Source organism: Lissotriton vulgaris, chromosome 12 (genome assembly GCF_964263255.1).
Source record: "Lissotriton vulgaris chromosome 12, aLisVul1.2, whole genome shotgun sequence".
Lineage (NCBI taxonomy): Eukaryota > Metazoa > Chordata > Amphibia > Caudata > Salamandridae > Lissotriton > Lissotriton vulgaris.
Window position 1 is genome coordinate 42,250,420 of NC_141700.1, and position 26,228 is coordinate 42,276,647.

Consider the following 26,228-nt stretch of genomic DNA (forward strand, 5'->3'; position numbering starts at 1 on the left):
CAATAACTGGTACAAGTTCATAGAATCAAACACAAATATGTAGGGCCCTAGGAAGGCAAATTGGGCCAGAAAAGTTTAGAGGTGGGGACGGTTTGGGGTCTCTCGGTCAGTCCAGTTGCTTCCAGTTGCTCACACTCATCAACAAGTCTTCTAGGTTTTGTTAAAATACATCTAACCCAAATGTTTGCCTTGATTATCTCTTGGGTTTTAAGGTGTGATGTGTAACTTATGAACCTGAAAAGGTGTGTGGGGCATTAATTGTTTCACAATGAAATTGTTGTTGTCTTGTTGACTCATTGGGATCACAGTAAGCAAGACCAACTCCTGTTCTTACAAGGCATCCGTTTGGCCTATGGGCGAGTTTTAATTTGCGGGAATGACGCATGCTGTTTTGATGATCTGTTGAGGTTAGTTACCTGTCCGCTGACCCTGAGCATCTCCTACGTATAGAGCTACGTCCAGGTGCTGCTTCACCACACAGACTATTTCTAAGAACCGGGAATGCAAAGTTAAGTCTCTGCGTGATCCGAAGTTAAAAGGAGTGACAAGATATTTTTTGTTGATGAAAATTGTCCCTCTTGCTTCATTCCCTTCTCTCTTCCCCCGATAGGTTGAGGTCGTGGACGTCCTCGGACTCCTCTCAGCATTCCTCACAGCACGGCAGAAGTGGAAGTCCATCGACCATGAGCAGCGCTTACAGCCTCGAAACCATGCCAAAGTTTGCCTTTTCATCCGAGGATGAGAGCTACGACACAGGATCCTCGAAAGCAGAGAAACCACTCTTCGTTTTGGGAGACTTGAAGACCAGCAGCAAAGCCAGAGCCACAAAGTCCTCGTCGTTATCAGGTTGGACGGCTGTGATTATGGTTTAGGCTCCCTCCGCATACGCAGTATTAAGCCGTAGAGTGCAGTGTAGGTCAAAGGAAGATAAAGGTTTGTAGAGGTTCTGCAGGAGAAGATGGGTCTGGCAGATCTTCTAAAGTGAGGCCTTTGTGCTTGACTATACGTCATGTTGTTGGGTTTAGAAGGTAGGAATCTAAATTCAAGATTATTCAGACTCTGGTCTTCGTTTGCAGAAGCCGGGCTGGTGGGTCCCCACAAAATCATGGGTGGATGTCTATTATAGTCTGGTGTGACAATTGTCTATCTATCATGTGACCCACAACTTGCTTCAAAAGTGTCTCATAATAATAAAAATAAATAAAATTGCAACCGGGAATATTAGAGCCGCAATGTGAGATATTTGGCAACCAGACTACACAGTGGCTTCAGTGGCTCTCAAACAGAATATCAAGATTGCTGTATGCCAGACAGGTATTCATGTGGCATGAATGTGTTATGGATTCATACACTTGGTACAATTTTACCATCAAGTTTTTAGATATCGAATAGTCAAGAGGGTTGCGATAAAAGTGTGGGCATTAGCAGAGTGATATTTTTGTATACCTTCTCAATAGACCTTTTATAATCAAAATGAGTTTTACAAGAGCATTGGTACAGGCAAGTAACTTGTCCTCACCCTCATTCTCTAGTTGTTCTTTGAAAGTGAAAAGCTTTCTGCTGTCGGACTGGAGAGATTTGGCGTAGTATCGCAGGGGCAAAGAGTAGGATTTTCTGGAGCTCACTGACTTTGCAGCCTTTTGAGAATGGTTTCACTTCTGGAAACTTGCAGTAGTGTTGAGGAGCTTGTCATGAAGTCCCAAAGGCTTTCTGGCTCTTACTCTAACTATCCACCCGAGCAAGAGAGCAGCGGTAGTAACATTTTCTGTTGGTCCACATAGTCTGTGAGTGTAGTCGCCCACATCTGCACTTCGGTATCAAAGATGCCTTTTTATACCTATTGAGCCGTGCATTGGATACAATGTCTTGACCTCCCCTGCTCTTCTTTTCGATTTGCAGCCGATCTTGTGAGCTTGAGCCAAATTCGGTTTCGCAGCAACAGCACCGGCACCAAAAACTCCACCCCTCGAGCCTTGGACCCCGGGGTGAGTCTCCGATTGGGAGGACCAAAGGAAACTCCTGAGAAGCAGAAAATGTCCACCCCCAACAGAGTTCCCAAGTCGGCATCGGTCTCTGCACTGTCTCTGATCATCACATCAGGTAAGGGCAGCAAAGCATCATTGACCCATCATTCAAATAGAAGAAGGCCTCATGCAAAGAGCACAGAACTCTGGAAAGGGCTGGTGAAGGGCCACAAGAGATAGAAAATTTTGTCAATTACACAACCCACTATGGGGGAAACTAGGTGGCTGTTGGAGACTGAAAAGTGAAATGTAGTTTTGCACTGTAAGCTTTAAGATAGCTCAGTTCATGAGTGTGACTGTAAGTATCGCAGTCAGAAGGGATGTTGTCCTTTCATCCTTCGAAGAAACAATAAGTGCCACTGAGCTATTTAATCTATTTAGGAACGCATACGCAGTAAATATTACAATGCGTATTGAACCGTTTGCGGATTGATGTTCCTGGATGTGGAGGTACTAGCAGGGCTGAGATGACTGGTAGAAGATTCCCAAATAGACAAACATTTGTGCTTTCATATTTGAATATTATTTATGATTGTGGCCCCCAAAAGGCTTGTTTTTATTGGAGCAGCCATTGATAAACCTACATCTCCCCTGAAGCGCGAGAGCCCAGAATCTACCATTCTAAAATGGGTTCTCTCTCAATAACAGAACTGTTCATCTCTGCCAGAAACCAGCACAAGGCGTGTGAGTGTACACATCATTTAAAATACTCTAATGGCCACTTACAGTCAAAGCAGCTTCAATTTAGAGCTCGTTCAAGCACACATACTTGTAGTTATTTTGTCACCTTTTCTGATGGCTGGTATCATCCTTGTAAACGTATTGTTGGGACAGGATTCCAAAATCACCTCTGGGGGCAATGCTTTTTTATTCAGATCTTCCGATAAGTTTCCAGCATTTATTGTAAGCAATCACATCTTATGGACATACGTTTTGTTTGGATGGCCTTGCAAGTTTGGTAGTTGGGATAATTGGTCTGTACAGCCTTCATTCTACCGTGGCGACGAGGCACTATACCTAAAGGCCTTTTCTGGTGAGATTTTTCACTCTAGCTGCAGCTTTTCAAGTATTCATAACATAGCACCCCAAGATGTGATTTTGAGTATTGGAATGACAGGTGACAGTGATTAATAACCAACCACAAGAGGATCATTTGTACGCGCCCTTTCAAAGCAGCAAAGGAGGTCCCTAAGTACATGGACGTGTTTAAATGCTCGAAGGTCTTTATTAATTGAGCCCCAGCTATTTTGTGGCTGCAATGTTTGGATTATTCCCAGGTTATTGGTTTTGGAATGCTCAAATGTCCCCTGAAATTGCTGCTTTTGCTCATACTGAGGGTCCTTCAGGACACAAAGAATATCTGACTGATGGACACGGAGAGGCTTGACCCAACAGACAATGTTGAGGAGGGAAATGTCACACGTTTATCAATGTAAATGTTGTCTTTCTCTTGGTAGATGAGTACGGCAGCGCACCGCTGGTTAGCCCGATCTCGCAACGCTCTTTCTCATCCAATCCGTCGTCCAGGGATTCCTCGCCAAGCCGAGATGCTTCCGTCACCATAACCACCCTGCGGCCTCCCATCATTATTCAGAGCTCTGGAAAGAAGTACGGATTCACCTTGCGCGCAATAAGAGTCTACATGGGGGACAGCGATGTGTACACCGTGCACCACATGGTGTGGGTGAGTACAGCAGGAGGAGCTCTGTCCCTTTGAATCATGGGGACTAGGTGGTTGAGCTGGAATTTGAACAAATCATTTTTTTTCTGCACAGTGTTTGCCAGTTCACACAAAATATGATAACATACATTGAAGTTTGCACAATTTGATATGGTTGTCCTCCCAATTTATTCATCCATATTGGTGAATAGGCAGATAAGTACTAGAACATCTGTTATACTCAGTAATGTCTTAAAGACCAACACTGCAAAATTAAAGATGTCAGAAACCAGCTGTAGCGGGGGTGTAGGGGGTGAAGTAAGGGCACGGTGACCAGACCTTGGTATGTAGGGCTTTATTTTTATGAAAGTCTTCTTTTTACGTTGTGAGAGTCTTTCTCGGGCCAGAATCGCTGGGTTGACTCCTCCTGTGCTCGTTTGGGACCTTCTGCTTTCTCTCTTGGGGTCCTCGTCTGTCCACTCCTCCTCGGTTACGCCACCGTGGGACATGCATGGGAAGAAAGGAGGATCAGTTAGGTATTGCCCTTCTTATGCCGTTCCCCTGGGTAAACCAGGTGTGATTGGGGCACCGTGAAACGTGTATTCTACAGGTATTTACACGTGGTGAGGGTACGGTGAGGAGAGGGTGTGTCAGGGATTAAGGATAGGTAAGGGAGGGGAGCACACAGACTATATACAAAGCTCGATGTACAGGCAGTACGGTGCAACGTGCTCTCTTTATTACTGAGGGGCGCCTCCCCTCCTCCCAAGCCAGCCTGTTACGCGCTGCCGTACCTGGTTAAGCCACACTCCCCTGTGAGTGTGGCTGAGCGAATCACGGTGACGGTGGCCTCCTGGCTCTGGAACCTCCTCCGGTCTAACCTTGTCTTGTCCTCCTCCCGACTCCTCTTCCCGGTGCAATTCTTCTCCAGACTCTTTTTTCCGCCACGCTTCTTCTCCCGACTCTCCTGAACCTCGACTCTCCTCCAAACTCGCTCTCCCGGTGTCGTCACACGCCGGTCTTCTTGCTTCCTCTATTTTGACCAATCCTGCAGAGTAAACGTCACTCAGGGGCGTGTCTTCATCCTCGACATACGCCCAATTAAAGGAACCCTCCTGGCCTTGATGTTTTCTTTCCATATTGACTGGGAGTCCGAACTCTACTCATTCTGATGTGAAGGAAAAGAGGGAGGGGCAGTCATGTCAGTGACCCACCAGTCCATAACAGGGGTCACCCCTTCAGTCGGCAGGTTCTCCCCGCTACACCAGCACAGCAATCATTTGGCTTTTTTTGTAGTCACATTTTTTCCGCATCTTATATTATTCAGCAACATAATACTACACTGAATGAGAGTGCACTTTTTCTGTAAATATTTTTATGTTATATTATATTTGCGTTTAGATTGTATTGTATTGTAATTGCAATTATATAGCACTTACTACCCCTGACAAGGCGTCAAAGTGCTTTTTCGGCGAGTAGCACGCTACTCCGGGACACATAGAGGATTAGTGTTGAATTAGTATAGTAAAACATGCAAGTACATTTTAAGTGGTGGATAGGTTAGTCAGTTTTTTGGATTTGGAATGATAGCAGAAGGATAGAGGAGGACAAAGTTTTGTATTTATTTATCGCTCGCTTGTTGACGCACGCTATTCAGGAAGCCTACAAAGGATTAGTGGTGAATTAATATGGTGAAATATGAAGTAATTTCAGTGGTGGATATTAGTCAGTTACTTGAAGTGAGAAGGACAGCGGAGGGATAAAAGGGGAACTAATATTTGCATTCATATAGCACTTGTTACCCCTGATGGGTGTTGAATCGCTTTTCTGGCGAGTAGCATGCCACTCCGGAACCCATAAAGGATTACTGTTGAAAATTAGTATAGTAAAAAAAATATGAAGTAATTTGAGTAGTGGATATGTTATTCAGTTTCTACTGATATGCCGACTTCTGTTCTATTTCTTTAGTATGGCCTGTTTGACAATTTGCAAACTTGAATTTTAGTCCGATTTGCTGCAACGTTTCAGTTTAACCCCTTCTGCGCTTATGACAAGTTTAGCTCGTCATGAGGCACAGTGGAGCTGTGCTCATGACGAGCTGAGCTCATCATAACTGCCGTGGAATGCCCACGCGGGGCTAATTCCCCGCCTGTGCGGGCTTTCCATGGGAGTGGGCGGAGTCGTGACGAGCTCAGCTCGTCATGAGCACAGGTCCACTGTGTTATGTTATGTTATGTTATTTATTTGTTAAGCGCAAACAGCTGCCCCAGCAACGGAGCGTCCCGGCGCTGAACCTAACCAGTACCTGAGGGGGGGGGGGGAACCAGCGGAAGGATTAGATGACAGTGAAAAGATGAGTTTTGAGTGCTTTTCGGAAAGCAATCAGATTGGAAAGGGCGCGGATGTGCGGAGGTAGGGAGTTCCAAAGCTTAGCTCCTAGGACCTTAAAGGAGCGTCCACCCTGTCTGCAGAGCTTAGTTCGGGGGACCAGCGCGAGGTGTTGTCCCAGGGAGCGCAGGTTGCGCTGGGGCGTGTATGGTACCAAGAGTGGGCGCAGGAGTTCAGGGCAGTCCGACTTGAGGATTTTGAATGCCATAGTCAGTGTTTTGAATTGGATCCGTGATTCGATTGGCAGCCAGTGCAGATTTCGAATGGTGACTCTGGCAGAGCACCTGCGTGGGAGCCCTACCACTGCTCTGGCGGCCGAGTTCTGGATTTGCTGCAGTCTTGCTAGTTCAGCTTTGTTTGCCCCCAGGAGCAGGACATTAGCGTAGTCCAGCCGGGCAAGGATCATGGCTTGCATAATGAGTTGGCGGGTCTTCGCGTCAAAAAATCCGAGTATGGGGTAAAGGCTCCTCATGAGACCCACACACGTGGATGCCACTTTCTTGGTGTGGGACTGAAAGCTAAGTGAGGGGTCGAGCCAGACACCAAGGTTTTTGACGACTTCTTTTGGCACGGGGGTGGGGCCAAGCATAGAGGGCCACCAGTGATGGTTCCAGAGGGAGGGGTGTTTTCCCAGGAGGAGGACCTCCGTTTTTCCGGCGTTAAGCTGAAGGCAGTTGAGTGTCATCCACTGTGCGACTGCCGCGAGGCCATCTCTAAATTTGGTTGCTGAAGGTGAAGGACCTTCTGAGAGTGTGATGACCAGCTGTGTGTCATCAGCGTAGGATACCAGCGTGAGATCCCACTCTTTTGCTACCACTGCGAGAGGCTGAACGTATAAGTTGAAAAGGGATGGGCTGAGCGCCGATCCTTGGGGGACCCCTTGCCGGATGGATTGGGGTTGAGAGATATAGGGGGGGGCTGAAACTTGAAAGGACCTGTCTTCTAAGAAGGACTGGAACCATTCAAGGGCTGATTCGCCAATCCCGACGGCCTCGAGTCGTTTCAGCAGGATGTTGTGTGAGACCGTGTCAAAGGCCGCGCTGAGATCCAGCAGGATCAGCGCGGCGCTTTGACCGGCATCTAGGATGCCTCGAAGGTGCTCCGTAGTGGTCAGCAGCGCCGACTCCGTGCTGTGACCTGGCCTGAAGCCGTTTTGGGAAGGGTCCAGGACATGGTTTTGCTGCATGTGGTGGGATAGTATTTTGTTGACATGAGCTTCAGCCAGTTTTGACGTCCAGGGGAGCAGGGAAATGGGCCGGAAGTTTTCTGGTTTAGTGGGGTCCAGTGTGGGTTTTTTGATGATGGGCGAGACCCACGCAGATTTCCAGCAGGTGGGGACCACCGCTGAGGAGAAGGAGAGATTGAGTAGTTTGGCAAGCGAGGGGAGAAAGAAGTCAAGAGATTCCAAGAATTTGGACGGACGCATGGGGTCTGCAGGGGAGCCAGACTTGACCTGTCTGCATAGTTTAGAGAGGTCGTCGATGGATACGTCGGGTATTCTTAGCAGTTTAGACGTCTCCGCCGTCGATTGGGGGGTGTAAATGGGCGTAGCATCGTCTTGTGGAAAGGACGCGTAGATCTTCCTGACCTTTTCAGTAAAAAAGGTGGCAAGGTCTTCGCATTGTTTCAGGGAGGTGATGCAGGTGCCTGGATTGGGAGTTTTTTGGAGATTTTGGACTAGGCTGAAGATGGTTTTGGTGGGGTTGGAGCTGCGTTCGATTTCCTTAGCGTAGAAGGAGGCTCGGGTAGTGCGAATCGCCTTGTGGTAGGTGCGGAGTTTGGATAGATAGAGGGTTTTGTTAGCGTCTAAGTATTCTTTCCTCCTGCACATTCTTTTTGCTGCACAGCCAAATGCCTGTGCAGCATGACTAGCTGGGCTCATCACGAGCACCGAGGCGCCCTCCTCCACGCACCGTGGGGGAATTAGCCCCACATGGAAGGGGTTAATACCACCGTGTAGGGTTGAGCCATCCTGCCCTGGGAGAGCGAAGGGTTATTTTATGGTCAGTGTGCATGGTCCTTCCCTAATAGTTAAGGCTCGCACAACCGCACTCCAGTTTGTGGCGTCTCACCATTGTCAATCGGGCCATGAATACGCAAAGCCAAACCCTGGTGGGCAAGACAGGGAGGGATCCCGTAGGGAGCAGTCACAGTTTTTACTGAAAGATCCTGGCCAGAGCCATACACGGAGGGAGTTTTTGAGCTTCACTAACAACTAATATGCTGACAATTGTGCTTAAAACAAAATACCTTAAAACATTGTATTGCAGAAAAAGTTCATCTCAAGCCTTCCAAGAGAGGAGTGGCATCTTTCACTTGTAATATGCCAATGGAATTGAACCTTTTCAAAGCCTGTGGCTTGCACTTCAGTACCGAACCAGTACCTGTAAGGCACTGTGACCCGGCCTACAGCTGGGCTCTCAAGCTTCAAATCTCCGTTGTCCAAAAATGAAGGTTTGGACCCCACCCACACCAAGAACCTGGCAGGTTTTGTCACTCTCTCTTCCGCTGCACAGGCCACGCCCTGTTGTCTCCTGCCTTTTGATTTTCATGTACTCTCACGGAACACAAAACATAATGCAGAAATCAAAAATGCATTGTCAGTTGGACTCTTTGGGTAAATTTCAGTTATTATTCAAAGAATGCTATTAAATAACATCCTAATCTAAGTTTGCAATGAAAAAGCTTTAAAGCCCTATGTGAAGTTGTGTTCTTACCTTTTCACGAAGCACGATTCTTGCAATCCAAATTTGTTCCAAGCTCATTTTTCTCCAATGTGAAGATTATCTGTCCTGCAATTAATATGAAAATTTTTAATATTCAAAAGCACTCCATTCAGTGACATACAGTAATAAAACAAGAAGAAAACGTTAGAGCTGAACGTCAGTAATAAATGATTTATAGAGAACTCGTACAAAAAGGGAGCGCTTAGGGAGTCCGATAATCAGTTATTCAAAAATTAATTTAAAAATGTGTTCTCCTTTCTGGCGAATACTATCCAGCAATCATCGCTAGAGCAGTCGACGTCGAAGCTGGGGAACTAGGTTCGAGTCTTGGCAACGACGCTGAACATCCTGTGATTCTGTGCAAATCACGTAATCTCCCCGTGCCTAACAAAAATGAATGTGTCCTCAAGTAATGAAACTGGTGCTATATAAAGCGCTATGATACCCGATATCTTCGGGTCTGGTTCGCGCTATATGATGCTTCCACAAAAAAAATTTAGTAGAGACATTTAAGAAACTCTGTTGAAGTCTCATGTTGAGACAAAACACGTTTGCTGGGCTGTTGTTGGATGTTATAAAGAATAAAGAAAACTATTTGAAAATCATATCATGGCTCCTGCTTCATATTGGATTTATGAAAAGACCACTTATGTGTGAAAATAATTTGGAAAGACTTTGCAGTGAAACAAATTCTGAATTTTTGAATGAACGATTATTAGACTCCCTAATCACTCCCTTCTTGCTTGAATTCTATGTCTTTGTTTCATGGTCTCTGAGCAGTGGGGCCATCAACGGGTTGAGTGTTTCCTTTTCCATACGTAAGATACGAACACCTGTGCGTTCAGATTATAGCTATGGCTGCTCTACTTGGAGGTAATAAAGGATTTAAAATTGCATCATGGGGGGGCGTGGCCAAGATGGCGGGGTGAGCGGACGCTTCCTCCCGTAGCTCCTCCGGCCCGGCTCAGCTTGAGCCCCGATTCCTGCACCTCTCTCCCCCCGCGGCTGCACTGCGGGTGAGAGAACTGTGCCGGAGTTCCTGGGGCACATTTTGGTGCCACTTTGACTTCTGGAGCCCCGGGGGAAGTTCCCGAAAAGTTTATTCGGAGATCGCTCCGAGGACTAGAGCCCGGGTCGCCCCGAGGAGAGGAGCCTGGAGGCGGAGCGTAGTGCGGCGCTGTCCGCGCGCCTTGGCTGGCCCGAGTGCTGAAAAGCGGAACGCCGGAGATCCCGAAGGAGCGGACTAGAAGGACTCCGCGGAGCGAGGTGGCTTCCTGGCGGTGCCCTGGTGGCAAGCACCATTGCTGGGCGACGGACTTTAGCCCTGTACCGGCGATCCCCCCACTACCCGGGGTCTCGAGGGGCGACGCCTTGCGAACTCCGCGCCCGGAGGCGCTGGATGGCGGAGTTCGAGCGGTGCCCGAGCCGGGCAATCGACTGGTGATGGGAGGAGGCACCGGTTTCGCACTTTCCGGACCCGTTATCATTTGAGAGTTGCCCACGGACTTGCTGGCCCGGGCTGCCTTCTTGGGTCCCACCCTCCCGCCATCTTGTCTTTGTGTGGCTGAGCCCGGTGGCCCCTGCCCGCGCCCTTCTCGCACGGGAGCCTCGACTCGTTCTGGCGCCAGCTCATCTACTGCCCTCCCTGGGAACACGAGACGGGAGGCCTACTCTTCGGACATTGCTGCCTGCCCTGCTGGCCCGAGGGCCGTCTTGCCCATGCCCGGACCGCCATTTTGTCGCCTGTGACGCACTATCCTTGTCCTCGGCGAAGGCCTCACATCTGGTGCCCGCGAGCGGTGGCGCTCGCCTACAGCAACTAATCCTGGGCTTTGCCGGGCCCCAAGATGACTGGAAGACGTGGCGCGGCACGGGGTGATCGCACCTTGCCGGAAATGCTCGGCAGGTCCCAGCAACTACGCGACAGGACGCAGCCGTCCCCGGGGGCCTCCCGGGCATCAACGGACGCAACTGCGGGCGAGCCGCCGGTCACGCGGTCCTTCATGGAGGACTTATTCACCTCCCTCAAGGAGGAATTTCAGACTCTTAAGACCGAAGTGGCTGGAGAGGTCCGGGAGGTGCGCAGGGAAGTCGAGGGCCTGGGCGAACGGGTCGATACTGTGGAGACGGCGGCTCAACGCCGCGATGAGGAGATAACCCATCTCCAACAGGACGTCCTCCGCCTCCGGGAGCAATGTGTCGAGCTCCAGGCCCACTCGGAGGACCTCGAGAACAGGTCCAGGAGGAACAACATCCGGGTCCGGGGTGTTCCATCCGCCGATGAAGGTGCGGACCTAGTGGCTTATCTGCAGGACCTGTTCCGTGACATCTTGGAGGAGGGAGCGGATTTCCCCATCCGCATCGACAGGGCACACAGGGTGGGCCGCCAGCGCCAGTCATCAGCACCCCCGCCTGATATCCTGGCATTCTTGCCGGATTTCCCTCTAAAGGAGCGCATCATGACTGAGGCCCGTAGGAAGCAACCATTGACCTTCCGCGAAAGACCTGTGGCGCTCTATCAGGACCTGTCTGCCATCACACTGCAAAAGCGCAGGTCTTTCCGCATCGCTACGGACTTTCTGCGAGAGCACGAGACAGCCTACTCCTGGGGTCACCCCTTCCGTCTTATCTTTCGATGGAATGGGGTACTGCATCAGCTGCGCTCCTTACAAGATGTCTGCGGGGTGCTGGGTCTTACTGCTACGGAGGAGGACGGGGCTACACCCGCATGGAGGCGCCCCGAGCGGCGGGGCCGACGGAGGTCGAGAAGGCGCCCATCGTCAGCGCCAGTGAGTCGCCCGGACTCGCCCACCATCAGAGCTGACATGGCGGAGGCCCTGAGGACTGCGGCCAGGAACTTGCCTGAATCTACTGGTGTGGCCTTGACGGCCTAATTTTTCTCCGGGGGGAGAGGCTCTTAGCTTTCACGATGCTGGGCTGGGGGTTGGGGGGGCGGGGGGGTGGTGTGTGGCTGGACGTCCACTTGACTGTTTTCTGCAGACTCGCCCATTTGGGCTAGACTGAGACTATGGGGTGTTGTTTTTTGCTTTTTGTTTTGGCCGGTTGCCATCAATGGTTTTTGGGGGGGTTTCATTGTTGGTTTGTTGTGGGGGGGGGTCCCGTCCGAAGCTGTCCGAACGAGTACGATGCCGCCTCTGGCCTTCCCTGCGCCCCTGCCCCGCACGCCCCCTCCGCTGATCCCCCGCCTGCTGCATAGCGCGCTGTTTCCCTGGAGGCGATGCCACCCCTGAAAGTAGTGACCCTTAATGTCAAGGGTCTGAATAACCCCGTAAAGCGTAGGGCGATCCTCTCCCTATTGGAGGGGTCGCAGGCGGATATTTGCCTCCTGCAGGAGACCCATTTACTCTCCAGAGATTGCCATAGGTTGCGCTCTGCCAAGTTCCCCACTCAACTTTTTTCCTCTGCTGCGACTAAGACCGCTGGGGTGGCCATTCTTCTAGCTAGCTCCTTTAGGGAGGAGGTGCTGTATAAACATGCCGAGCAGAAGGGGAGGCTCCTAGTGTATCGCATGCGCTTAGGAGGTGTTACCTTTACGGTTGGTTCGGTTTACAGCCCAAACGATCACCAGGATCGTTTCCTGGACTCGGTGTTGGTGGACGTTACTGCCTCGCCCGATCGCCATGTCATCCTGGGGGGAGACCTGAATATGGTCTTCGACTCCACTCTAGATAGGTCTGCCCAGCGTTTTCCGCAGACAGGGGAGCTTTCTGGAGCGGTGCGGGACCAGATTGCAGAGATGGACCTGCATGACCTCTGGCGCACCATGCATCCCACCGATAGGGACTACTCCTACTTTTCCCACGCACACCGCACTTATTCGCGGTTGGATTATCTTTTGGTGAGCGGCCCACTTCGCTCGGCCGCCACGGCGGCGGACATCGGGGTCTTGTCTCTGTCCGATCATGCGCCGGTCTCCGGAGTTTTTGCGTGGCCGGCGCCCCCCCCCCTCGAGAGGGATGTGGCGGCTTCGGGACACGCTTCTCCATAAGAAATCGGTGGTGAAACGAGTGGAGGAGGTCATCCAGGACTACCTGACCCACAATAACAACTCTGACACGTCCCTGGCTACACAGTGGGCGGCTTTGAAAACAGTCGTCAGGGGAGAGTTTATCTCCATTTCCTCGGCTGAAAATAAGGAACGCCAGCGCAAGAGGGAAGAACTGACGGCGCAGGTTAGGGAGCTTGAGCAGGTCCACCGCCGGACGGGGGCACCTCGGGTTTGGAAGCAACTGAAGGCGGCACGAAAACTCCTCTCTGCGTTGGATCTAGATCGAGCGGAGTACGCAGCGCTGCGCCTGAAACATGCCTTTTACACTGGCGGAGACAGGTGCGGTAAGCTCCTGGCCCATAGGCTTAGGGTTGCGCAGCAACGCAATGTGGTGAAGGAGCTGGTGGGAGTGGATGGGATCCCGGTTTCCGGTGACGCGGAGGTGGCAGATACCTTTCGATCCTTTTACGAGGCACTGTACGCTTCAGAATCTTCCCCACCGGGAGAGGCTGAGGCCTATCTGGAATCCGTGACCCTCCCGGTCTTGGACCCCTCCCAGGCGGACCACCTAGAGAGGGACATTCACGTGGAGGAGGTCATCTCCGCGATCGCACGGCTGAAGCATGGCAAAGCCCCGGGCCCGGATGGCTACACGGCCTTGTTCTACAAGACCTTCTGTCCCACTGTCGCTCCTCTCCTGGCTCGCTTGTTCAACTCCTTTTCCGAACCGGGCGCCATCCCACCGGACCTCCTCTCGGCGACTGTGTCGGTTATCCCCAAGCCGGGGAAGGACCGGACCTTGTGCGGCTCGTACCGGCCCATTTCGCTCCTAAATGTGGACCTCAAGCTTTACACCGGAATCTTGGCGGCCAGACTGGGTCTACACTTACCAGGTTTGGTGGAGGCAGATCAGGCCGGTTTTGTACCCGGTAGGCAGACGGTCGACAACACGAAGAGAGTGACGCACGTCCTGGAAAAGGCCTCACGCGTCCCGGGGGAGCGGATGCTGCTATCGGTCGACGCGGAGAAGGCCTTTGATAGGGTTCATTGGCCATACCTCGAGCTGGTCCTTGGGAAACTAGGGATCGGCGAGAAGTTCCGCACTATGGTCTTTAACTGCTATAGGAGACCGTCGGCGTCAGTGCGTGTCAATGGACACAGCTCCAGCAGCTTCACCATTGAGCGCGGCACGAGACAGGGATGCCCTCTCTCGCCGCTCCTCTTCGCCCTTTATATGGAGCCGTTTGCGCAGAGGATCCGCGACAACCCGGACGCTATTGGGGTGAAGATGGGGCAATACACACACACTGTCAGCCTATACGCGGACGATGTCTTGTTGACCCTAGATGACCCCAGGCGGTCGCTCCCTGCCTGTGTCCAGGAGCTGAACGCTTTTGCCCGCGTTGCGGGCTTTAAAATGAACATGACTAAGTCGGCTGCACTGGATGTGTCGCTCTCTGCCGACACCAGACGGGACCTTCAAAGTCTCTTCCCTTTGCAGTGGTCCTCCTCCACGGTGCCTTACTTGGGCATTTTGCTTGCTCCCACCCTGCCTGCCATGGTCGCAGCTAACTATTCCTCTCTAGGCAAAAAGATAAAGGAGGAACTCGGCCGATGGAACAAGGGCCTACTCTCGTGGCTGGGCCGTATTGCGGCGGTGAAGATGACGATACTGCCCCAGATCCTGTATCTTTTCCGCGCTCTACCTCTTCAGCCCCCCGTGGGCTGGATACGGCAGGCGCAGGCAGACATCTCCCGCTTTGTGTGGCAAGGCCGTAAGCCTCGGATGAAGCGGGTCCTCTCCATGCTTGCCCCGGAGGCGGGAGGTCTCGGGGTCCCGGACCTCCGGAAGTACTTTCAGGCGGCGCAGCTCCGGTACCTGGTGGAGTGGAGCCGGTGGGAATCGGACAAACACTGGCTCTTTCAAGACCAGGCAGTTGCGGGCCGTACCCTCCAGGAGGTCCCGTTCCTACGGCGCGTTCACCGCCCGCCTAATCTCTACGCCTCCTTTATCACCCGGGTCCCGCTAAGAGTGTGGGACGCGGTGTGTGAGCTACGGGAGCTCACCACTTTTCCGTCGCCGTTCTCTCCCATCGCTGGCAACCCGGACTTCACTCCGGGCCTGGAGCCGGGGGCCTTTTCCCACTGGGTGAGTGCGGGATGTAGAGCGCTTTTCCAGATCTACGGGCCGGAGGGCGTGCTCCCCTTCCAGCAGCTCCGGCAGGAGTTTGGCCTGACGGAGGGGGACAGACTGCGTTACATGCAAGTCCGCCACTGGGCTCTTCAACCCTCAGTGCGTGACGTCGCCGCCCGTACAATTACGCCCTATGAGCGATGGTTGGTGACCCGGGTCTCGGATGCCAAACTCATCACTGATTTGTATAAATTTCTCCAACCCCCGCCGTTTCACTACCATAACCCAGGGAGGGAGCGCTGGCACAGGGAACTGGGCAGGACCCTGAGCCACAAGGAATGGGACAAGATTGCGTATCGGGCGAGGCACTCTGCGTACCACACTGGGCTGACGGAAACCTTCACTAAAGTGTCCACCTATTGGTACTACACCCCGGAGCGGCTCTACGAGATGCGCAAACTAGGCGATAAGGGTTGTTGGCGCGGCTGCGGACAGGAGGGCACCCTCACGCACATTCTCTGGGAGTGCCCGGTGCTGTCGGCCTACTGGAAGGAAGTCTTAGATGAGGTGGATAGGCATTTTGAGATTGAGCTCCCGCGCTTCCCCGCGTATGTCTTGCTTGGCCTCCCCAATGACTTGATGTACCCGCTGAAATCCCGCAGGGGCAGGCAGATTGCGATTGCGCTGGGCTCAGCCGTTCAGAACATACTTGTCCTTTGGCGCACCCCCACTGCCCCCTCTATCACTGGTTGGTTGCATAGGCTCTGGCAGGTACTGGGTATGGAGAAGATATCGCTAACGGTGGCGGGGAATGTTGACCAGTTTGAGGAGCTCTGGCATCCCTTTTTGGCACTGCTGTCCACGGAATTTCGCGAGCTAACGTGCCCACGGTACTTGCGCCTCCTTAGGCTGACACCGCCGGCGCCAGCGGCGGAGTGATTGTGCGGATTGGGGACCGGGGGCTGGGGGTGGGAAGTGGGGTTATATGCTTCTAATGCTGCTTTTCGGACGGGGATGTTGGGGTGTTGTTTTCTTTTCTTTCCTCCTTGCTTTTCTTTCTTCTCCTTTTCTGGGGTCGAGGGGCTGGTGGTATGGTATGCTTCTCTTTTGCTGTGTCGCAGAGTGCTATTCTGGCTTGGCCTTGCCTAGGGAGTGGGGGCCTACGGGGGGTTGTTTACAGTGCCTTACTGCCTCATGTTTTTTGCCTTGTTACCCTCTGGGGCGCCCTGCCTCCCTCTTATTCTTCTGACTCGCTGCAACGCTTTGCTTCTTGTATTGTATGTTTGCCTGACCTCCTGCTCCCCTCCCCGTGTTTTTTATGCCTTAATAAAATACTTTAAACCTAAAATTGCATCATGGCTTTGAAGTAATACATATACAGACAATAGACAGTTAACTAATTGGGTTTTAATCCAAAAAGACAAAGATTTTCTTGATATTTGCATTTTAATCACCTCTCTACCAAACGGTTACCTTGTCTGGATTCAAGAAGCGCCAAGGTCTCGCTTAATAATCCTTTGGATTAGAGTCAAGAAGGGTATTTGCTTTTGTTCTATATATTCATTACTACTTTAATCTAATGCTTAAGCTAGATTTTTTTGATTGTTCCATAGTAGGGTGAACTTTGTGCAGAGCAAAAACAAAATGGATGGATGAATGTGCTCAGTCGACACATCTGTCACTTCCCCCTTCTGATTATCATCTTTATTTCTGATCATTGTTTCCGATTTCTCCCCCTGAGCTTTGATTTTCCCACTATCCCTTCCACCCAGTTTTTTAATGGCCTGATCTTGTTTCTGCTTACAGAGTGTCGAGGATGGAAGCCCAGCTCACAAAGCTGGTCTGAGGGCTGGTGATCTCATCACTCATGTGAACGGAGAGTCCGTGCTGGGACTGGTGCACATGGACGTGGTGGAGCTCCTTCTGAAGGTACTCAGCGGTCACGAGAGGCGGTCTCTTTATCTTGCTTGAGTCTAGAGTGTGGCTTGAATATCCATAAAGTGATGGTATGAATGTCCAGGCAGACGATGGTGTGCGCATAGTGGGACACTGGGGGCTTATAGTTGATGTGCTTGTGAATAATTTCGATTTAGGGATGTCGTCGATGCCCACATTTGAAATTTGGAGTAAAATAAGATGACTTTCTGAGCTCAGTCACAAAGATTCTGGGAAATGCACAGCATCTGTTTCCATAATTGGTGCACACTGGAAAACATTAATACAGACAAATAACTTTTACTTTTGTGTGGTGTGTATTTTTAGCTCTTGGAACATTACTAAGCATATTTTTTTTGTAGTTGAGGGGTTTACAGATCAGAGTAAGAATTGCCCCATGGTTACACATTCTTGAGGGTGTGAGTGCCTTCGGCCCCACCCTCCCACCAGATATACAAATCCATGATGTAGCCGGGGCTGGACGCATCATAGCATTTGGGGAGTGGGGTGCTAAACTTTTAGCTATGCTGCACAGCAGCAACACTGCTGGTCAACATGGCTAAAATCATTCACAAAGACAATCGTAGACAAGGTCTGTTGACTTTGCCAGTGCTTGTTTTTTCTGGTGGTAGGGTGGTACTTATTTCCACCTCCCAGCAATGTGCGGGCTTGTAGTATTGGTCGTCTTGCACTGTGGGGCCCAGTGGCACTCAGTCCTGAACCAAGTTTGATGCCACTCTAATGCCAGTGAGTGCAACCTCTGAAAACCAGGACCGCCGCGGGCCATGGTAGACACATAGTGCCCTGAAGTGGAGGCGATAGTCCATGGTAAGTAAACAACATTTCTTGCAAGTGGCAGTGCATGTGCTGTCTCAGGTAGACCTAAAAATCATGGGCACACACGACCAGGAAGAATGCAGCGACACACTCGCCTTCCTGACTAGTGTATCCTTAAATGACATTTACGCAGCAGGCACATGGTCTTCTGTGCATATCTTCACAAAACATAGCTGTGTGCACAATCAAGTCGGGTGTCATGTGGAGCAAAGAGTGTTAACATACATGTTTGCTAATACATGCTCTGTTAATTGTAACCTTCCAATGGAAAAGGCTATTGTTATGAAATCAGTGTACAGCACGTGAATCCAGAAAAATGTCATGCTGGAAAGCAAAATGGTTACTTACCTCTTATTTTGCAGCTGGAATAAAATTCTGGGTTCACATCCTACCCTCCCACCTCCCCAGATGAGGTGAACTTCAGGTTGTTGGGTCTTCAGATCAGGAGGAAGGGTGTTCTCTTTCATGATTACTTAAGCGTGGCATGACCTCCCACTCCACATCAGAGCTGCCTCTTCTCTTCTTGAATTCCTTAAGAGGCCGAAGACCAGGCTTTTCAATTACCTGGCCAACCCCTAGGCAGGGGTAGGTGCTCACACCTGCTCTGCGCCAGACTACGCTTGTGGGTAATCATGTCATTTACAAATACACACAACATCACACCAATATGCAAGGAAGGAAGGTAAGAAAGGTACAAGGAAGTCACAAAAAGGGGAAAACCTGAAGATTGAGACAAGGCCAAGGTTTTTCTGGGTCATGCGTCATTCAAGGGGAGACAAGACCAAATCGTCCATTGATGACAACGACAGCAATAAAAAAAAGCATTTGCAATGCAAAAGTCTTGCATTTATGCGAGTTTGAGCTATTTACATTATAAATGACTGCTTTTTATTTATTTTTTCGTTTTTAAAACATAAATAAAAAGCATTGTCATTTACAATGTTGATAGCTTAAACGTGCGTAAATGTGAAACCTATTGCATCGCGAATTCTTGTGTACATTGCCGCCCAGGTTCTAAAGACGCGTTTGCACTGAAGCATTTCTTTCAGATCCTTGCCCCTGTTGGTTCGTGCCAGGTTGCACCGCTGTCAGCGACTGCACGTGACTTAAACTCTCATCAGTTGGTTACAATGCTTTATATGAGACCTCCGCAGTAGTACCGGGGTCAACATACTTGGGATTTCACTGTTATAGAATGGAGTAGTCGAAACCTCCATGTTGAGTTTTGTTCATGAGATTGTGCCGGTCTCTTGCTAACACTGACTTTCCATTTATTGTAACTAATACATCAATTTGAAACAGTTCCGCAAAAAGAAACCTGTATGTCACCATGTTATTAGAGACGAGAACCAGTGTTTAACCATTTACAAGATAACAATTATGGGGCAGAGGGAGGCACAAATGCATACGTGGGGGGCTGCAAATTAATTACATAAAGAAGTGCAGCCGCTAAAATGAAAGCGACCAGCATTGCAAATAAAATTAAAAAAAATTAAACAAAATAGTGCTGACAGCCAAAATAAATCAGACAAGTAACACCACCAGTAAAAGGTCCAGTCCTTATGGGCAGTAACAAATGGAGACAAGGCGGTTCCAAGGAGGGACTAACGAGCCTATTTACCAATCAGAAGCCAGCATTTAAGAAGAACAATGACAGAAAGCCAATGACTAATATGGGCGGAGCGTGGAAAGGGCTTCTAGTGCATACCCTAATACAGAATGCCACACAGAGCGAGCAGAGCATGCACGCTGCCGCTAGGCTCGACCTAAAAAGCAGAAAAAAACGAAAACGGACAAGTACTGGACCCAACCACCAGGTGGCGTAATGCACAGCCTGTGAATCCTGAAACTTATTCAAGCTGCAAAAACTACTCCTAAAGGCAAGTAACCATTTTGTTGTGATGAAACACTGACAAAGTGGCCAATTAAAATTTAAAAACCCATGTCCACAATCAGTAGACAGTTCAATGGAAGTATTGATGAACATTGGCCAATATCAGAGTAATTTTAAGAACTATAGATGGTCATTTTTCGAGCATAGGAAAATGGTAGATCTCAGCCCTATGTTGTGACACCGCTACTCTTCCGTAGCTTTCGGACTTAATTGAAGTTGGGCCTTGTGTGGTGTTTTGACTTTTGTTTGCAGATGAAGTGCTTTGATCATCATCCCGAAAGCAGCAGACAGCCCTTGTGTTGTGGCCATGTTTGCAGACATCTGGTTATTGTCTCTAAATGAGGATGAAGGCTGTTGCTAGCAGTTTGTACAACCTGCAGCCACTCACTTTGTACCCGAGTGTCAGATGATGCTGTGCAGAAAGAAGTTACTAAAATATCTTAACTTGATTCAGTTGCGCATCGATAAAATTGTGCACAAAAGTAGTGCTCACTTTTCCTTTTCTTCCCATAGAGTGGTAACAAGGTTGCATTGAGAACTACACCACTGGAGAATACGTCCATCAAAATCGGCCCAGCCAGGAAGAATAGCTCTAAAGGTCGAATGGCACGCAGAAGCAAGAAAAGCCGTAAAAGGGAAGGCCAGGACAGGTGTGTACTAATCTCTGCATCATACAAAGCTGTCCCCCGATAAAGGCAGCCTCAAGGGTCTCAACATAAATGTATTTGCCGTACAGTTGCCACGATGTAGGGGTTTGTTTGGGTTGCGTCCACAAGGGCATCATCCGGAGAGGTTGTGTACCATAGGCTGGCTGCATACCGTGTTGAAGTGACTTTCCAGTGTTTGTGCCTGTCTTCAATCCTACCAGCCTGTCTCTGCTGTTACTTCTCCTCAAGCCTAAATTGACACTTGGGGTACCCCTCCCAACAATCTTTATGTACTGGGTAAAACTGATTTGGCTGGTCGACCTCTATGCTTCCCCCGTCTAGTCATCGCTCTGTTTCCAGATCTTGGACACCCTTTTTCATGCATCGTGCTGGTGGTATTGATTGTTCATGCAGCATAATGTACCCTTGCCCTGTGCTTCGTGCACATGCCACTGTGATGCCAATGTAAGCATGATGTTGGTGCGTATTATCAGGACCTTTTTTTGTCTGTGACCTCTCTGACTTTTGTTCTCTTGACTAAAGGCTGACATTGTAGCCCAATGTCCTGTCTGTACTGGAGTTTATGAAAGAAAATGCTTTATCCGTTTACATCCTCGTGAAAACCTTGCCACAGTCAGACCTGTTGTCCATTGTGTGTTGATTAAGTCATGAGTGTCTTCAAAGGCGAAGCCCAGTCATCTCACTGACAAGGCTTTCTCAGTTCTCACTTTATGAAGTTCTAAGAGTGATGGCTTTGTGATAGAAATTGCGTACTTCTTTAACGCAAGTTTGCAGGAATCCACATAGTAGTGCTGTGTACCTTGTCTCAAGTAAATAATAGTTAGATACATTTGTTTTCTGTTTTTTTGTTTTGTTTTTTGGGCTGATTCAGAAGGCGCTCCCTTTTCAAGAAGATCTCCAAGCAGACTACAGTCCTACACACCAGCCGCAGCTTTTCCTCCGGCCTCCATCATTCACTGTCGTCAACGGAGAGCCTTCCAGGGTCTCCTACGCATAGCATTTCTCCTGGACCAACCACCCCCTGCCGCAGTCCTGCTCCAGAAACACTACCCGGTAAGTTAAGAGGGCCACTATTTGCCTGTTTAAATGCTTAAGATGTTACGCAGCGCGTTCATGTGATAAAGACCATGTTTTGGCAGTCGAAACGTGTCATGGACAAGTCAATAGCCTTTACATGTTGAAGGGATCAAGTAAATAAACAATTTTTCGTACCTTGAAGTGTGCTGTAGAAAAAGACTGGAACATGAACACATATATATGTATATATATATATATATATATATATATATATGTGTCTATATATATATATATATTATTTTTTTGGTTTTTTTTTATTTTTATTGATATAGATATGTGTATATATACAGAGGGAGAGATGTAGATGTGTGTGTGTGTGTATATATATATATAGAGAGAGAGAGATATACATGTGTGTGTGTGTGTATATATATATATATAGAGAGAGAGAGATAGATAGATAGATAGATAGATAGATAGATAGATAGATATATCCAAAACAATGTGCCAAAAAAGACGCGCTCTTTATAATCCCTCCGTATATATTTCTCCCACTCCTGCTCCAGCAGTATAGAAACAAGACCTATACAGCATGGAGTTCCATAGTGCTGATTTATTCAAACAAACGGTTTGCCAAGTAACACATTTCCGCCGCTGAACCGGCCTTTCTCAAATTTGGCATAAGCCATTTAAGACACACCTTCTATACGCTTAAGCAGTTCATATGATATATAAAAAGAAAAGAAATACTGTCAGAGTTACTGCCCTCCCCATAAAAAGCTTAGACCCCCATTGGTATGTGTTTTACAAGCACAACATCCTTTAAGTGTAATCAATATCAAAGCTGGCGTGCCGACATTTTGAACAGAAAGGGCTGCCGGTAAAATACTTAAGACCGGTGTCGCTGCTGAATCCAACCCACTGCATCTAATCAGAAGCCACACCTACTTTGTGTTATAATTTGTAAATGAACACAAAAGGAGTACAGCACATTTAAACCATCATCTGACAATAAGAAAGACATCCCATCTCCCAGCAGTGCTTCACACTACAATCATTAAAATGTCATTTACGTTCTTTCCATGGCACGCCTAATCACTAGACAGCACTCGAAAGGATCGAAAAAATATACACACAATCAACGGATGTTCGCCTCGAATGAATTTGCTGCTTACATTTTAAGTGTATCGACTCTGTTTCGAACCGGGGACCTTCAGTAGACCAATCCCTGCACAAACAGTCTCATCATGCTCCCTTGTTGTCACTGGACATGGAAAAGTCTTACTAAGTCATTCGATTGACTTCACGGGCACAGAGTTCCACCAATATATTAATTATTTAAAATGAGCTGTGATGATAGCATTCCACGAGGCGAATCTCCATTCAGTCATTATCAACACGCTCCTTCCTTCCTTATGATCGGCCAGCAAATAGTTTGTTTCAATCTCATACAAGTTTCACAGATTCCGTTCCAGCAGCTTCAATGCTGCAACCCCTCTCACAATTGCCATTGATGCATTTGCATCAACCTGTGGACTCGGGTGCCCTACAACATTCTGACGTCAGGTTACCTCTCTGCATGGGGGTCTCCGTGTAGTACGATAATACATAAATCCAACTGCTTATGACAGCGATGCTCCTGAACGATGGGGACATCGATATCCGAGATCAGCCATCTCTAAACTATATTCCTCCCATATATATATATATATATATATATTTTTTTTTTTTTACTTACCTTCTTACAGTAGGTTTATTGAATCGAAGTCTCTAGAATTGCATAAATCTTAATTTTTGAATATAAAATCATTGACAACATACTTTACACTTCATACCATGTATTCTTTTACAACATCAACTTGAAAAAGATTTGAACATTTTATGGAATCTAATGAAAAAATTATGAGGAAAATTACAAAGCTATTTTTTACCATGTTCCAAAATATGTAACAACTTGCGCCTTGTCCTAACACTCTTTTACATGTCCTTTTAAATTTATATTTTGTTATTTAAAATACCTTGCTCCTTTGCACAAGAGAGAGAGAGAGAGAGAGTCAGCGAGAGAGAGAGAGAGCGCGAGAGCGCTATAGATGTGTGTGTCAGTGCACTGCTAGTCATTGAGAGCTTGTTATGAGATTGATGGGGCTTGATAGGTCATTTTCGAGGGGACAGTAGTAACTCAGCTTGTTTATGCTTTGTTACAGATAATGTGTCTCCACAGAGCACATCCCCGTCTTCCAGTACACCCAGCTCCCCCGCAGGACACATCCGACCCAACTCCCTGCACGGGCTGGCACCAAAGCTGAGTGGTCAGCGCTACAAGGTGGGTCGCAGAAAGTCCACCAGCAGTATACCACCTTCTCCGTTGGCCTGCACCCCTCCGATGCCGCAGCCTCCTTCCCCACAGAGGTCCCCATCGCCTCTGCCCAACTTCACCAAGAATCTTCATGCCTTCCAAGGTAAGACGCTCTCCCCACCCACCATAATCCGTCAAGTGTCGCGGCCACGGAGTACAGAAGCCCCACGATCGCCACTCCTCAAGCGGGTCCAGTCAGCAGAAAAGATAGCCACGTATTTAGCCGAAAAAAAGACACTGGCCAGCCACAGGCTGTCCCTGGAGGTGCCTCTGTGTGATGGGATGAGTGATTCTGGGGAGGACAACGAGCTGCACGTACAGGGACTTCCTGGTGCTGGGGGCACCTGCCAAGGAAACTGTAGAATTGTTCGAGACTGGTCGGGAGAACGGCATGACCGGGACCAGGAGGTGGTGGTAATGAGGAGGTTAAACTTATCTGAGCGGCGGGATTCATTCAAAAAGCAGGAAGCTGTCCAGGAGGTCAGCTTTGATGAACCAGAGGCAGCGGCCTCGTCGGAGTGTGCCAAAGCAGAGTCAAAAGAGGAAGCCAAGCTTGCTCATTGGAAAGGCTTGCCACATAAGGCTTCCAGTGTCGACACTAAAATCAGCGCTGCAACGGTGCTTGCAGCTGGAAAGCCCCTCCAAGAACACAAATGTCCAGTTGTGCCCCAAATTGCAGTTCAAGGCTCTGAGAGTGATGACAAGAAGACTGTGGCAGAGTGGGAGTGTCAGGGTTCCTACCCTATCCAACTTTTGGGGAGGTCGTTTGCAGGACAGGCAGGTGGAGTGAGGGTGCTGGATCACAAAAGCCTGTCACTCGACTGGCGCGAAGGGGCAGAAACAAAGGGAGCTGCCCCAGGGAGAGATCCAACTGTGTCGGGTGAAATCACACAGATAGAACATAGCCAGGCAGGGCAGCTGGCATTTTCTCCTTTGGCACCCGCTGCAGAGAGGTCGCCGCCCCGCACGCTGGAGGCGAAGGATCAAGCTCGTGCCGACACAGACATTGCAAAAGCCAAAGATTTGGGCACACAGGTGAGGGTTGCAAAAGGAGGAAAGTAATCTTCTGAAGAATCCCCCAACAGCATCAATATTGCATCCAGTCCAAACAAGAAAAGTGTGCAAGGGGCTTAGCACTGGGTTCCCAATAAAACATTGGGAACTTAAGTTAAATGGCGGATTCAGCATTTCAAGATTTTTTTGTATGTCTGCTGTTTTGAAAAGACGAATGACTCAAAGAAACACACCTTTTAAGATTACACTTGTGACCAAGAGTGTTTAATGCGGGGGAGGGGATTCTTTTTTGTTTATATATTTTTGTTTTGTTAATAATGAACTGAGAAAAGGCCTCATGTGTTTGTAGTGCACAGGGTAGGCTTTGGGATAATAGGTTGTGACAACCGAAGTGTGTAAATAGAAGGAACTGACTGGAGTATGTTATTTATTTATTACTTTTTATAAGCTAAAAAAAAAAAAGAAGGAATCCAGGCAAGACTACTTTGAAGACATCTCGCCTGTCGTGCGAAGGATCAGATTGGGGGGTTTTATTAACAGTGTTTTATAGTAAATAGAAAAAGTAACCTCTTTTCTAATTTTAATAACCACTGCCGCAATGCACTGTTCTTTAAAAAAAAAAAAAATATATATATATTTGGATGAGGTTCAAACAGGTTTTAATCCCTCATAAATTAGAGTTAAACTGGAATGTCCATTTTGCAATTTTCCGTAGCTGTTTTTTTTCTCTAACTATGCGTAACATGTATGATCTGTTCTTTTGAATTCCCATAACGTAGGTTGTAAGGTTCTTTTCAAGGTGAAATATTTTATATTTCCATGAAGAATTGCACTGTGTGCTCAACTCTCTCTTGAAACTATTCCTGTGCATCCCATGTTCTCTCAGATCTAAACCGGAGCGTACTGTCTCACAGTCAGTGTTTGCTCGCTACAGACATTGAACGCAGTGCCGCATCACATACCCCGAGATGGCTTAGAAAAGGGCTGGGCACTGACGGGTGTAACAGTATCATTGGGCTGCTAAAAAACACAAATTTCAGAAGGACCATGGAAAGAGAGGAGTGCTGGATTCAATCCATCTATCCCCAGATTCCGACAACCCAGCTAAAGGCATTTCCTTCCCAAAGGTAGGCCATTGCGAGGTGTGGGGGCATTTTGTGTATTCATCCACTCACCGAATCTGCTTGGAAAGTGCAATGCTCACTTCTGAGCTTACAAGATTTTGCAGCTCCTGACACTAGTACAGCACATAAAGAAAATGTTTTCAAAACACTCATCCAGTTTGAGCCGAGGATGTAATAAAAACATGCCTCAAATTATCTTTTTTTAATGCAATGTGCCCCGACTCAAGCTGGAATAAAATGTGGTGGAATCATTGATTTTTTTTTTTCTAGGTTGGAGAACGAAGAGGAAATGTCAATCCTCAATGTTTTATTGTTTATTGCCCTCATTTAACAAAAGGTGGCTATCACCCACCATATGAGTTGCTTATACTTCTCATCTGCTGAAGCCTTCCACCTGAACAAGACTTTTCCAAAAGAACTTGAGAAAATTTGCTAGAATCCA

The 26,228-nt window shown here is 48.6% G+C and overlaps 1 protein-coding gene across 9 annotated transcripts in view; it reads left to right on the forward strand.

Moving 5' to 3' along the window:
- MAST3 (microtubule associated serine/threonine kinase 3) overlaps window positions 1-24,907 on the forward strand; it is a 189,584-nt gene extending 164,677 nt beyond the window's left edge. For all 9 annotated transcript variants that reach the window (XM_086946984.1, XM_086946986.1, XM_086946983.1 and 6 more), the window contains 7 exons: window positions 611-846; window positions 1,900-2,100; window positions 3,482-3,708; window positions 16,748-16,870; window positions 20,121-20,257; window positions 21,147-21,328; window positions 23,497-24,907. In XM_086946984.1, the coding sequence (XP_086803110.1) occupies window positions 611-846; window positions 1,900-2,100; window positions 3,482-3,708; window positions 16,748-16,870; window positions 20,121-20,257; window positions 21,147-21,328; window positions 23,497-24,710 (2,320 nt within the window). In that variant the 3' untranslated portion in view covers window positions 24,711-24,907. The remainder of the gene's footprint in view (window positions 1-610; window positions 847-1,899; window positions 2,101-3,481; window positions 3,709-16,747; window positions 16,871-20,120; window positions 20,258-21,146; window positions 21,329-23,496) is intronic.
- The last annotated feature ends 1,321 nt before the right edge of the window (window positions 24,908-26,228 follow it).